The sequence below is a fragment of the Borostomias antarcticus genome, assembly GCF_949987555.1.
Source record: "Borostomias antarcticus genome assembly, chromosome: 24".
Lineage (NCBI taxonomy): Eukaryota > Metazoa > Chordata > Actinopteri > Stomiiformes > Stomiidae > Borostomias > Borostomias antarcticus.
Genome location: NC_140257.1, coordinates 17595911 through 17610142, shown reverse-complemented (window position 1 = coordinate 17610142; position 14232 = coordinate 17595911). Strand labels below are relative to the sequence as shown.

General features: G+C 52.4%; 1 protein-coding gene across 1 annotated transcript in view; it reads right to left on the bottom strand.

Moving 5' to 3' along the window:
* Window positions 1-13049: 13049 nt before the first annotated feature.
* Window positions 13050-14232, bottom strand: part of yeats2 (YEATS domain containing 2) — a 34700-nt gene continuing 33517 nt past the window's right edge. Inside the window, exons 28-29 of the mRNA XM_084458344.1 lie at window positions 14097-14170; window positions 13050-13265 (exon numbers count right to left, since the gene is read on the bottom strand). Of these exons, the coding sequence (XP_084314470.1) occupies window positions 13136-13265; window positions 14097-14170 (204 nt within the window). The 3' untranslated portion in view covers window positions 13050-13135. The remainder of the gene's footprint in view (window positions 13266-14096; window positions 14171-14232) is intronic.

The following is a 14232-nucleotide window of genomic DNA, read 5'->3' as shown; positions in this document are numbered from 1 at the left end:
GAGCCCGCTCTCTCGCTCCGCGCTCCGGGGATGGACACACGCACTCCGCGCTGCTTCTGAATGTAGTCTCACGTTTGATTTGAGCCCTTTTGTTCTTTTAATTTCTTTCTTATTCTTTCTTTCCTTCTTGTCTAAACCAGCCGGATCGTCATGGCTTGGCCGTGCATTAGTAGAGTGTGCTGTCTGGCTCGGTTCTGGAACCAGTTCGACAAATCGGATCTTTCTGTGCCGCTGACTATCCAGAGCTACTCGGACATCGCCGGGCAGGAGGTGCTCTCTGTCGCCCAGCAGGTCCCGTCGGACCGGGTTCAGAGGAATGACGTCCCGGAGCACCGTGCCTCCCCGCGGGCAGCAGCGGGAGATGCCCCGGGGGACCGGAGATCGCTCAGGGGGCGGAAGGAACCCAACTTCGCGCCCAGAGAGGAGTACCAGCCGCCCGGCGTGCCCATCCAGAGTGTGACCCAGTACAGACGGGACTTCAAACCCTGGCCTGTTCCGGAAAAGGACGGTTTCCCTTGGATGGGCAGCAGCGGGAGAGCGCGTGACAGTGTTCCTGACAGTTACCCCCATGACGCGAGGGGGGAGAGGATGGAGAGAGAAGAGCGCAGTAGGGTACAGAGGAGGGGGGAGAGGATGGAGAGAGAAGAGCGCAGTAGGGTACAGAGGAGGGGGGAGAGGATGGGGAGAGAAGAGCGCAGTGGGGTACAGAGGTGGGGGGAGCAGCACGGGGCTGGAACAGCCAAAACGAGCTCTTACAGGTAGGCTGAAACAGATCTATAATAGATCTATAACTCTGATAGGCTGAAACAGATCTATAATAGATCTATAACTCTGATAGGCTGAAACAGATCTATAACTCTGATAGGCTGAAACAGATCTATAACTCTGATAGGCTGAAACAGATCTATAATAGATCTATAACTCTGATAGGCTGAAACAGATCTATAATAGATCTATAACTCTGATAGGCTGAAACAGATCTATAACTCTGATAGGCTGAAACAGATCTATAACTCTGATAGGCTGAAACAGATCTATAACTCTGATAGGCTGAAACAGATCTATAATAGATCTATAACTCTGATAGGCTGAAGCAGATCTATAACTCTGATAGGCTGAAACAGATCTATAACTCTAATAGGCTGAAACAGATCTATAATAGATCTATAACTCTAATAGGCTGAAACAGATCTATAACTCTGATAGGCTGAAACAGATCTATAACTCTAATAGGCTGAAACAGATCTATAACTCTGATAGGCTGAAACAGATCTATAACTCTGATAGGCTGAAACAGATCTATAATAGATCTTTAACTCTAATAGGCTGAAACAGATCTATAACTCTGATAGGCTGAAACAGATCTATAACTCTGATAGGCTGAAACAGATCTATAACTCTGATAGGCTGAAACAGATCTATAACTCTGATAGGCTGAAACAGATCTATAACTCTGATAGGCTGAAACAGATCTATAACTAATAGGCTGAAACCTTCTGATGTAGGCTATTAATAGCCGTCCTCCAGGTGGCTCCTCCCCTCTGTGGTCCCCTCTGTCCAGAGCAGTGACCGGTCTGCAGACCTCTGTGACCCTCTGTCCAGAGCAGTGACCGGTCTGTTCACGCCATTAACCTCATCACTGCCACATCGTTAGGGCTTCATCTCCTCACTGATTGGCTGGTTCAGCCGTGGCTCTAGTGTTCTGTTGCTTCATAGCAGCATGATTAGAGAGGTGGCGCCCTCTACTGGATGAAAGGTACAGCATGATTAGAGAGGTGGCGCCCTCTACTGGATGAAAGGTACAGCATGATTAGAGAGGTGGCCCCTCTACTGGATGAAAGGTACAGCATGATTAGAGAGGTGACGCCCTCTACTGGATGAAAGGTACAGCATGATTAGAGAGGTGACGCCCTCTACTGTATGAAAGGTACAGCATGATTAGAGAGGTGACGCCCTCTACTGGATGAAAGGTACAGCATGATTAGAGAGGTGGCGCCCTCTACTGGATGAAAGGTACAGCATGATTAGAGAGGTGGCGCCCTCTACTGGATGAAAGGTACAGCGTGATTAGAGAGGTGACGCCCTCTACTGGATGAAAGGTACAGCATGATTAGAGAGGTGGCGCCCTCTACTGGATGAAAGGTACAGCGTGATTAGAGAGGTGACGCCCTCTACTGGATGAAAGGTACAGCGTGATTAGAGAGGTGACGCCCTCTACTGGATGAAAGGTACAGCGTGATTAGAGAGGTGACGCCCTCTACTGGATGAAAGGTACAGCATGTACAGTGTGCAACCATATCTTGTGTAGAGTGACTTTTTCTGCATTGTCCGAGACATGCGGGATGTATGGAGTTGAGTAGAGGATTATGTCCCGAGTGCCAGACTGTCCTGGTGACCCCAGGTAGCAGGGGTGAGTGGCTGGTGACACAGACGAGAGGGACGTTCCTATTGGCTCAACTGTCCGTCTCACAAGCAGGGAGAGCTTGTGGAACGTGGGTTCGAATCCCGCCCCCTTACCTGTTTCGAGCTTGTCTCTCTCAGATAATGTAGAAAATAACCCACGATAGTCAAGATATGCTCTTAGAGAATATATACCGTACCGTTCATACAGTAAAGAATATAACCATGCAGAATGTATACAGTTGAGTAGAATATAAAAGCATATAAAAGCATGTCTAGTGCTCTGTTAATGTTCCTAGACAATAAGCATTTTCCAGGAGCTTGATCGTCTCGTTGAGAGCGGTCAGGGAAGAGTTTCTCACCTATTTCGGCCCCTGGGTGGGTGAACGTTTTTTTTTTTGCTTCCCTCTGGATGTAATGTAGGGGGTTGTGTTGCCTTTGTGTATGAAATGCGCTCTACAAATAAAGTTTGATTTGATTAGAATACCAACAACAATTGCTGTACCAACAACAGCCGTGTCTCTTCTCTTTCACGCCTCTGGCTCCTCCCCTCAGGCAGGAGTACCGGGGGACGGGGGTGAGACCGGCCCAGAGCACCCGGAGGCCCCCCCCCGGGCCCCCCCCTGCTCCCTACGCCAGCCCCGGGGCCAGGGGGCCCCTCCCGCCCCCCGAGACCAGCTACCAGGCGGCCTACAGCGCCGGACAGGTACACAGACCGGCAGAGCAGCACCGCCAGGGGAACCGCCCCGGCACCCACCAGACCCAGCACGCCCCCTCCGGCCCCGCCCCCCTCCAGCCCGGCTCCGCCCCCCTCCAGCCCGGCCGCACCCCCGCCCCGCCCAACAGGCCCGACCTCCGCATCGCCCCCAGGGGAGAGGTCAGAAGGGCCGGATCCTCCTGATGTTCTGGGCTCCAGGGCCGTCTCTGTCTTTCCCTGCAGAATGAATGAATGAATGAATGAATGAATGAATATATTGATGGATTAAGACACAACAAGAACCCACAGGATAACATGTAAACACTTATTTGCGTCATGGTCCTGGAGCTGTTAAGACACATCAACACGATCATTACATCGACACAAACACATCAATTAAAAAGTAGAAAACTAAACTTCAGACTAAATCCTGAACATCACACATTAGATTGTGACCGTTAGAATCCTATGTTATGTCCAGGGGGCTCTTCTTCTACTCTATGCAGTAGTGGATAGACGTGGCTGAGGGGAACGTTAGGATTTCATCTGCTAGTTTAATAAGTGGCTTATGGTAAACTTTTGTTTTGGTGGCATTTAATTCGACCCCCCCCCAAAAAAAAACCAACAACACATTTGTCCTCTGATGCACCCCGTAGTGCAGTCTGGGCCCCAGCGGGCCAGCGCCTGGCTCTGCCGTCTCCATAGACTCCACTGCTCCATGAGTGTCAGGACATGATAGCACTCTGTCCCCAAGCAGCTCAGAGTGTCCCAGCTGTTTGGAGAGGACATGATAGCACTCTGTCCCCAAGCAGCTCAGTGTCCCAGCTGTCTGGAGAGGACATGATAGCACTCTGTCCCCAAGCAGCTCAGTGTCCCAGCTGTTTGGAGAGGACATGATAGCACTCTGTCCCCAAGCAGCTCAGTGTCCCAGCTGTCTGGAGAGGACATGATAGCACTCTGTCCCCAAGCAGCTCAGTGTCCCAGCTGTCTGGAGAGGACATGATAGCACTCTGTCCCCAAGCAGCTCAGTGTCCCAGCTGTTTGGAGAGGACATGATAGCACTCTGTCCCCAAGCAGCTCAGTGTCCCAGCTGTCTGGAGAGGACATGATAGCACTCTGTCCCCAAGCAGCTCAGTGTCCCAGCTGTTTGGAGAGGACATGATAGCCCAGAACTGCTGGGTTGACTTTGACCTGGATAGAAGAACAGGCAAGAAAAGTAAGTCAATAGTCACATTTCATTCTGTTTCATGAGAAACGGGGAGAGACTACTTCTTTACTTCCTCTCCCTCCTCTTCTCTTCTTGTTTTCTCTCCTTCTCTCTCATCCTCTCCTCCTCTCACCTCTCCACTCCTCCTCTCCTCCCCTCTCCTCCTCTCCTCTCTCCACTCCTCCTCCCCTCCCCTCTCCTCTCTCCTCTCCTCTCCTCTCCTCTCCTCTCCTCTCCTCTCCTCTCCTCTCCTCTCCTCTCCTCTCCTCTCCTCTCCTCTCCTCTCCTCCTCTCTCCTCTCCTCTCCTCTCCTCTCCTCTCCTCTCCTCTCCTCTCCTCCTCTCCTCTCCTCTCCTCTCCTCTCCTCTCCTCAGGCTGTGTAGTTAGACTCAGACATTGTGTGACAGAGTAAAACTATTTTCGGAAATCTCCAGAGGGTTAGCGCCCCCCCCTCCCCTGCCCACACTCTGGCTTCGCCCAGGGCTGGTCAGGGTGGTCAGGGTGGGCTGGTCAGGGTGGGCTGGTCAGGGTGGTCAGGGTGGGCTGGTCAGGGTGGTCTGGTCAGGGTGGTCTGGTCAGGGTGGTCAGGGTGGGCTGGTCAGGGTGGGCTGGTCAGGGTGGTCAGGGTGGGCTGGTCAGGGTGGTCTGGTCAGGGTGGGCTGGTCAGGGTGGTCAGGGTGGTCATGGTGGTCAGGGTGGGCTGGTCAGGGTGGGCTGGTCAGGGTGGTCTGGTCAGGGTGGGCTGGTCAGGGTGGGATGGTCAGGGTGGTCAGGGTGGTCAGGGTGGTCAGGGTGGGCTGGTCAGGGCTGGTCTGGTCAGGGTGGTCTGGTCAGGGTGGGCTGGTCAGGGTGGGATGGTCAGGGTGGTCAGGGTGGTCTGGTCAGGGTGGTCTGGTCAGGGTGGTCAGGGTGGGATGGTCAGGGTGGTCAGGGTGGTCTGGTCAGGGTGGTCTGGTCAGGGTGGTCAGGGTGGTCAGGGTGGTCTGGTCAGGGCTGGTCAGGGTGGGATGGTCAGGGTGGTCTGGTCAGGGCTGGTCAGGGTGGGATGGTCAGGGTGGTCTGGTCAGGGTGGTCAGGGTGGTCTGGTCAGGGTGGTCAGGGTGGTCAGGCTGGTCAGGGTGGTCAGGGTGGTCAGGGTGGTCAGGGTGGTCTGGGTGGTCTGGTCAGGGCTGGTCAGGGTGGGATGGTCAGGGTGGTCTGGTCAGGGTGGTCAGGGTGGTCTGGTCAGGGTGGTCAGGGTGGTCTGGTCAGGGTGGGATGGTCAGGGTGGTCAGGGTGGTCTGGTCAGGGTGGTCTGGTCAGGGTGGTCAGGGTGGTCTGGTCAGGGTGGTCTGGTCAGGGTGGGCTGGTCAGGGTGCTCTCTCTCTCCTTCTCTCTCTGACCCCCCCCCCCCCTCTCTCTCTCTCTCTCTCTGACTCTCTCTCCCTCTCCCTCCCTCTCTCTCTTATGACTCTCTATCCCTCTCTCTCTCTGACCCCCCCCCCCTCTCTCTCTCTCTCCCTCTCTCTGCTATTTTCTCCTGGATGGTCTCTCTTTCCCACGCTCTCTCTGACTGAGAGCTCTGCTGGCTGACCGGCCGGGTCTAGGAACGGACAACAAAGGGACAGATAGAGAGACAGAGAGAGAGACAGAGAGAGAGAGAGAAGGAAGGAGACAGGACAGTGAAAGGGAGACAAATGGAGAGAGTGTAAGAGAAACAGAGAAATACTCATGTGTATCAGTGGGTTCTGGTAGTGTAATGTTAGTGTACTGTGTGTGTGTTTGTGTGTGTGTGTGTGCACCTCCTCATCACACACCTCCATCTCATTACTATAATAACCTGCTCCGTGTGTGTTTGTGTGTGTGTGTGTGTGTGTGTGTGTGTGTGTGTGGGTGGTCTCAGGCACAGCATGAGAAAATTGATTGTTAGTTTTATAACATCTACAGTAAACCTAATCAGATTTTGTATTAACATCCAACTGTGCGCACACACACACACACACACACACACACACACACACACACACACACACACACACACACACACGTAGCGGCCAACGTGAGCAGTGCTTGCTGGTGTGTGTTGGAAGCCTAGGCTGTGAGGGAGGCAGAAGGGCCCAAGACAACACCTCCGGCGTGGGCAGCAGATGGTTAGATGTCTGGATAACTGGGATAACTGGGATAACTGGGATGACTGGGATAACTGGGATGACTGGGAGAACTGGGATAACTGGGATGACTGGGATAACTGGGAGAACTGGGATGACTGGGATGACTGGGATAACTGGGATAACTGGGAGAACTGGGAGAACTGGGATAACTGGGAGAACTGGGAGAACTGGGATGACTGGGATGACTGGGATAACTGGGATAACTGGGAGAACTGGGATAACTGGGAGAACTGGGAGAACTGGGATAACTGGGATAACTGGGAGAACTGGGATAACTGGGATAACTGGCCGTCTCCACATATGGAGGAAACGCTGCTTCCTGTATCCGGAGACTGAAAACGTCGTTGAGATTCCCAAAGCTTGAGCATCTATTATTGTTTGTGTTCAAGGATGTGATATCTTTGTGTTCTTGTCATAGGTGAACACAAATAAAGATATTAAAATGTGTGTGTGAACGTGCGTGTGTGTGTGTGTGTCTGTGTGTGCGTGTGTGTGTGTCTGTGTGTGTGTGTGCGTGTGTGTGTCTGTGTGTGCGTGTGTGCGTGTGTGTGTGCGTGTCCTCAGGAGCAGCTGGTGAGGACCAAGCTCTCTCCGAATCCCTCTGCCGTCTTTCAAAGCGGCTCCAGCATCTTCAACATGTGAGAGATGTTCCAGGACCAACCAGCCCAGTCCAGATGTTCCAGGACCAACCAGCCCAGCCCAGATGTTCCAGGACCAACCAGCCCAGCCCAGATGTTCCAGGACCAACCAGCCCAGTCCAGATGTTCCAGGACCAACCAGCCCACTGGCCAGGCCCAGTCCAGATGTTCCAGTACCAGGTCCAGCTCAGACAGGGAACCACCAGGAAAATGTTTTCTGTCCTTTTCACATCACAATAAATCTATGCAAGGGAACGTACAGTTGTTAGTTTTCCCAGTCCTTCAGAGGCGTGGCTGTGGAACGTCTTCAGTATCGTTGAGAGGAAACGACGAAGCGGACGTCACAAACACGGTTCCACAGTTCTGACCTGCTGGGGATGGCATGTGCAGGATGGAACTAAGTCGTTTGAAAAATATGCTTCTTTTTTGCAGTGACACTCAAAAAGAACCTTGCTGCTTGGTAAACTGTGTTGATGTGTTTGTACAGTGTCTGTGTGTGTGTGTGTACAGTGTACAGTGTCTGTGTGTGTGTGTACAGTGTACAGTGTGTGTGTGTGTGTGTGTACAGTATGTGTGCCTCTGTGGATGTGGAATGATTTAGACCCGTCCTGTTTCAATGTCAGGTCTGTTCCGATGACGAGGCGCCGGCTTCTCAAGCGAACGCTCAAAGCACCCAGGAAACACGCTTCCTTGATCTCTGCTAGTCTTTTATTAAATGGAAAACAAATGTATTTATTTCATTTATAGTTTACTACTTTGAGAGTGTTGTTCTGTCTATTGTTTCATTTTTGTAAAGTTGTTAAAGAAAAAAGTAAGTATGACCTAAGGGATATTCCAATAAAAGAATATTAGGTTCTTACTTCCCTCATCTGTCTTTTTTCCATGTTAAATGTGTTAAATATGGGTCACATCAGTGTCAGTTTGGTGGCCTAATTTCTATGAAAGATTAATTGAAAGATGACCTAATTAAAGGTTAATTGAAAGATGACCTAATTAAAGGTTAATTGAAAGATGACCTAATTAAAGGTTAATTGAAAGATGACCTAATTAAAGATGAATGATTTGTTGTGGAAGTCAGTATCACAGGAAGCCACCTTGGCATCGCGCCATGTGTACGAAGCATGCAGCGAACTCAGCTCAGAGCGGCCTGTGAGGGGTGGGGTGCTGAGAGAGGCCTGTGAATAGATAGAGAGTGAAAGTGTGTGTGAGTGTGTATGTGTGTGAGAGAGAGAGATAAAGAGTGAAAGTGTGTGTGTGTGTGTGTGTGTGTGAGTGTGTATGAGAGAGAGAGATAGAGTGAAAGTGTGTGAGTGTGTATGAGAGAGAGAGAGAGTGAAAGTGTGTGTGTGAGTGAGAGAGGGAGTTTTTGCAGTGCTGTCTATCTGAAGAGTCATTAAATGAGAATGACTCATATCGCTCAGTAACTCTCAGTAACTCTCAGTAGCGCTCGGCGCTGCAGACATTTAAATGAGCTCTGCATGTTCCACCTGCAACACAGAACAGACATGATATAACACAGAACAGACATGATATAACACAGAACAGACATGATATAACACAGAACAGACATGATATAACACAGAACAGACATGATATAACAGCATTAAACTACCGTTATAGCACTATAATAGCATAGCATTAGCATAGGCTAACCCTCAGAGGCAGACGGTCAGGCTAACCCTCAGAGGCAGACGGTCAGGCTAACCCTCAGAGGCAGACGGTCAGGCTAACCCTCAGAGGCAGACTGGCGAGGGGGAGGAGCCCCTGCGTGGGGGCTGCAGGTGTGGCCGGCCTTCCCTGGCGCCAGGCGGGCAGCAGCAACATATCTGAAGGAATATCTGAAGCCCGCTAACTCCTCCTCCAGCCTGCTAACTCCTCCTCCAGCCTGCTAACTCCTCCTCCAGCCTGCTAACTCCTCCTCCAGCCCGCTAACTCCTCCTCCAGCCCGCTAACTCCTCCTCCAGCACGCCAACTCCTCCTCCAGCCCACTAACTCCTCCTCCAGCCCGCTAACTCCTCCTCCAGCCCACTAACTCCTCCTCCAGCCCACTAACTCCTCCTCCAGCCCGCTAACTCCTCCTCCAGCCCACTAACTCCTCCTCCAGCCCACTAACTCCTCCTCCAGCCCGCTAACTCCTCCTCCAGCCCACTAACTCCTCCTCCAGCCCACTAACTCCTCCTCCAGCCCGCTAACTCCTCCTCCAGCCCACTAACTCCTCCTCAGCCCACTAACTCCTCCTCCAGCCCACTAACTCCTCCAGCCCACTAACTCCTCCTCCAGCCCACTAACTCCTCCTCCAGCCCACTAACTCCTCCTCCAGCCCACTAACTCCTCCTCCAGCCCAGAAGAAGTTAACAAAAGAGAGGTTTGTAAACACATTTTCTGTTTTATTACAAGAATATTCATATTTTTGGTGAGCATATACATAAATGAAATACAATGGTAAAATAAATTCTACAATACATTAAGTTTGGTCAAACAGGCGATTAGACCACTCAGGGCCAGAGCACAAACACACACACACACATACACACACACGCGCACATACACACACATACACACACGCACACACTCATTCACACATAACTCAACAGAACACCCAACATGAAAAGTCACCGGTCATTAACACATGCATGCATCAATAAACAACACTTCAATTCTCTTAACTCATGTTAAACACACACACCCACTCATCACATTCATAATACATTAACTAGCACATGAACTCATTCAAACATTCACTCTCTCTCTCAAACACACACACACACACACATTAGGATTTTGCTGGTTGCAGGGATTGATGCAATAACTAACAAAATCTGATTTATGAGTCACTCATACACATATTGGTCATACTTGTACATGTTACTACGACACATACACAGATTTCTCCTGCTGTGATAATATAACAAAATGCACTTCAACAATTAACAGGACTCTGGAACCTGCTCCCTCTGGGGATGAGGAGACTCACCTCCACGATACGACCTACCCCTCCCCTCTGATACGACCTACCCCTCCCCTCTGATACGACCTACCCCTCCCCTCTGATACGACCTACCCCTCCCCTCTGAGACTCACCTCCATGATACCACCTACCCCTCCCATCTGAGACTCACCTCCATGATACGACCTACCCCTCCGCTCTGAGACTCACCTCCATGATACGACCTACCCCTCCCCTCTGATACGACCTACCCCTCTGATACGACCTACCCCTCCCCTCTGATACGACCTACCCCTCCCCTCTGATACGACCTACCCCTCCCCTCTGATACGACCTACCCCTCCCCTCTGAGACTCACCTCCACGATACGACCTACCCCTCCCCTCTGATACGACCTACCCCTCCCCTCTGAGACTCACCTCCATGATACGACCTACCCCTCCCCTCCGAGACTCACCTCCATGATACCACCTACCCCTCCCCCTCTGATACGACCTACCCCTCCCCTCTGAGACTCACCTCCATGATACCACCTACCCCTCCCCTGAGACTCACCTCCATGATACCACCTACCCCTCCCCTCTGAGACTCACCTCCATGATACCACCTACCCCTCCCCTCTGAGACTCACCTCCATGATACGACCTACCCCTCCCCTCTGAGACTCACCTCCATGATACGACCTTCCCCTCCCCTCAGACTCACCTCCATGATACGACCTACCCCTCCCCTCTGATACGACCTACCCCTCCCCTCTGGTACGACCTACCCCTCCCCACCGTGTCTGGGGATGAGGAGACTCACCTCCATGATACGACCTACCCCTCCCCTCTGAGACTCACCTCCATGATACGACCTACCCCTCCCATCTGTGTCTGGGGATGAGGAGACTCACCTCCATGATACGACCTACCCCTCCCCTCCGTGTCTGGGGATGAGGAGACTCACCTCCATGATACGACCTACCCCTCCCCTCTGTGTCTGGGCTGTTAAAACATGGCTGATATGCTCAGATCATGAAGCTGACAATGGTGCCGTCATCGGCGTGACAAAGGTTCTCACACATCCAAAACTCTCTCTACTGTAACACTGTGTCCTCCTGTACATATAACAGTACAACACTTCTTCATGAGATATACAGAACCCCATGGAACACTCGGATACAGACTGGAACCCTCAGATTCACCACGGAACCCTCAGATTCACCACGGAACCCTCAGATTCACCACGGAACACTCAGATTCACCACGGAACACTCAGATTCACCACGGAACCCTCAGATTCAACACGGAACCCTCAGATTCACCACGGAACCCTCAGATTCACCACGGAACACTCAGATTCACCACGGAACACTCAGATTCACCACGGAACCCTCAGATTCAACACGGAACCCTCAGATTCACCACGGAACCCTCAGATTCACCACGGAACCCTCAGATTCACCACGGAACCCTCAGATTCACCACGGAACCCTCAGATTCACCACGGAACCCTCAGATTCACCACGGAACCCCCAGACCGAAAAACTTGGGTTAGGTTCCATCAGTTGATTCAGAATAAACAAAACCAGGCTGGAGACGAGCCAGGATGAGGCCATCTTTCAACCCACAAATCTAATGTAACTTCTGCTAACTAGTAACTAGTGCTCTGAGCTGAACGAGCGCCATGTTGTTCCCCAGTCATGAAGAGACCCCCACATGATTCAGACTGGTCCTGGAGACACAGGGGGTGGTCTGCCTGGTCTATCAGACGTCTGCCTCCCCAGAAAACACTCCACCATACTAATCTATCAACCAGGTGAGAGAAACCAGGTGACGTCTCTTCAACTGGTCCACACAGGTCCCACTAACGCCCTCTTCTCTGACATTGTTTAAGACTCAATTCACTTGACGTTCACCCCATATTCCTGGGAGGTTGTGTGGTGGCCAGAGGCCTCCGGTGATAGCAGGCTCAGTACACAGAGGAGAGGAGTGTGAGGATGAAGGACTGTGGGTGTGAGGATGACGAGGGTGTGTTCTCCTGTCCTGATCCCCAGTCAGAGGACACGCCCACCCACACGCTAACAGGTCTGTGTGACCGTCTGGATCTTCAGCTGTTTCACAGGACAGTCATGGTCCAACCGTGGGTCCCAGAACTCCAGACCGCCCGTCTGAGTCTACCTGGGTCTGTGGGTCTGTGGTCAGGTCTACCTGGGTCTGTGGGTCTGTGGGCGGGTCTACCTGGGTCTCTGGGTCTACCTGGGTCTCTGGGTCTACCTGGGTCTCTGGGTCTCTGGGTCTACCTGGGTCTGTGGGTCTACCTGGGTCTCTGGGTCTACCTGGGTCTCTGGGTCTCTGGGTCTACCTGGGTCTCTGGGTCTCTGGGTCTACCTGGGTCTGTGGGTCTACCTGGGTCTCTGGGTCTGTGGGTCTACCTGGGTCTCTGGGTCTGTGGGTCTCTGGGTCTACCTGGGTCTGTGGGTCTACCTGGGTCTCTGGGTCTGTGGGTCTACCTGGGTCTCTGGGTCTGTGGGTCTACCTGGGTCTCTGGGTCTACCTGGGTCTCTGGGTCTCTGGGTCTACCTGGGTCTCTGGGTCAAAGGTCAGGTCTACCTGGGTCAGAGGTCAGGTCTCTCTGGGTCTGTGGGCGGGGTCAGAGGTCAGGTCTACCTGGGTCTGTGGGCGGGGTCAGAGGTCAGGTCTACCTGGGTCTGTGGGCGGGGTCAGAGGTCAGGTCTACCTGGGTCTGTGGGCGGGGTCAGAGGTCAGGTCTACCTGGGTCTGTGGGCGGGGTCAGAGGTCAGGTCTACCTGGGTCTGTGGGCGGGGTCAGAGGTCAGGTCTACCTGGGTCTGTGGGCGGGGTCAGAGGTCAGGTCTAGCTGGGTCTGTGGGCGGGGTCAGAGGTCAGGTCTCTCTGGGTCTGTGGGCGGGGTCAGAGGTCAGGTCTAGCTGGGTCTGTGGGCGGGGTCGGAGGTCAGGTCTCTCTGGGTCTGTGGGCGGGGTCAGAGGTCAGGTCTCTCTGGGTCTGTGGGCGGGGTCAGAGGTCAGGTCTACCTGGGTCTGTGGGCGGGGTCAGAGGTCAGGTCTCTCTGGGTCTGTGGGCGGGGTCAGAGGTCAGGTCTCTCTGGGTCTGTGGGCGGGGTCAGAGGTCAGGTAGCCCATGTGTGTGTTGGTGAGGAAGTCACAGCTGGGGATGCTGCTCAGGGCCTGGTGCACGTTGGGAGCTGTGATCTCCCGAGGCGCCCTGGAACACACAGGTCACAGGTCATAGGTCACAGGTCAACCAGCTGACCTCCATGAAAGACTGGCCACTTCACTCAAATACTAGATACAGCAACACAGGATAATAATAATAATAATAATAATAATAAAAAAGGTGTGTATTATTTCAAGAGAGAGAAAGAGTCTGTCTTTTATCAGGAGTGAATGTGTTTTCTAAAGAGAGAGAGAGAGAGAGAGAGAGAGAGAGAGAGAGAGAGAGAGAGACACAGAGAGAGAAAGAGGAGAGAGAGAGAAGAGAGAGAGAGAGACAGAGAGAGAGAGAGAGAGAGAGGGAGAGAGAGAGAGAGAGAGAGAGAGAGAGAGAGAGAGAGAGAGAGAGAGAGAGAGAGAGAGACACAGAGAGAGAAAGAGGAGAGAGAGAGAAGAGAGAGAGAGAGACAGAGAGAGAGAGAGAGAGAGAGAGAGGGAGAGAGAGAGAGAGAGAGAGAGAGAGAGACAGAGAGAGAGAGAGAGACAGAGAGAGAGAGAGAGAGAGAGAGAGAGAGAGAGAGAGAGAGAGAGAGAGAGAGAGAGAGAGAGAGAGAGAGAGAGAGAGAGAGAGAGAGAGAGAGAGAGTGAGTGAGTGAGTGAGTGAGTGGGTGGGTGAGTGAGTGAGTGAGTGAGTGAGTGAGTGAGTGAGTGAGTGAGTGAGTGGGTGAGTGAGTGAGTGAGTGAGTGGGTGAGTGAGTGAGTGAGTGAGTGAGTGAGTGAGTGAGTGTGTGTTTGAGTGAGTGAGTGAGTGAGTGAGTGAGTGAGTGAGTGAGTGAGTGTGAGTGAGTGAGTGAGTGAGTGAGTGAGTGAGTGAGGGTCTCACCTGTTCTGGGGAGATTTGGCGAAGGCTCCAGCCAGAGATTCTCTCAGGATGTCACTGGCAAACTGCTCCGTGGCCTAGAGCACAACGAGCACAACACACACACACACGCACACGCACACGCACACGCACACGCACA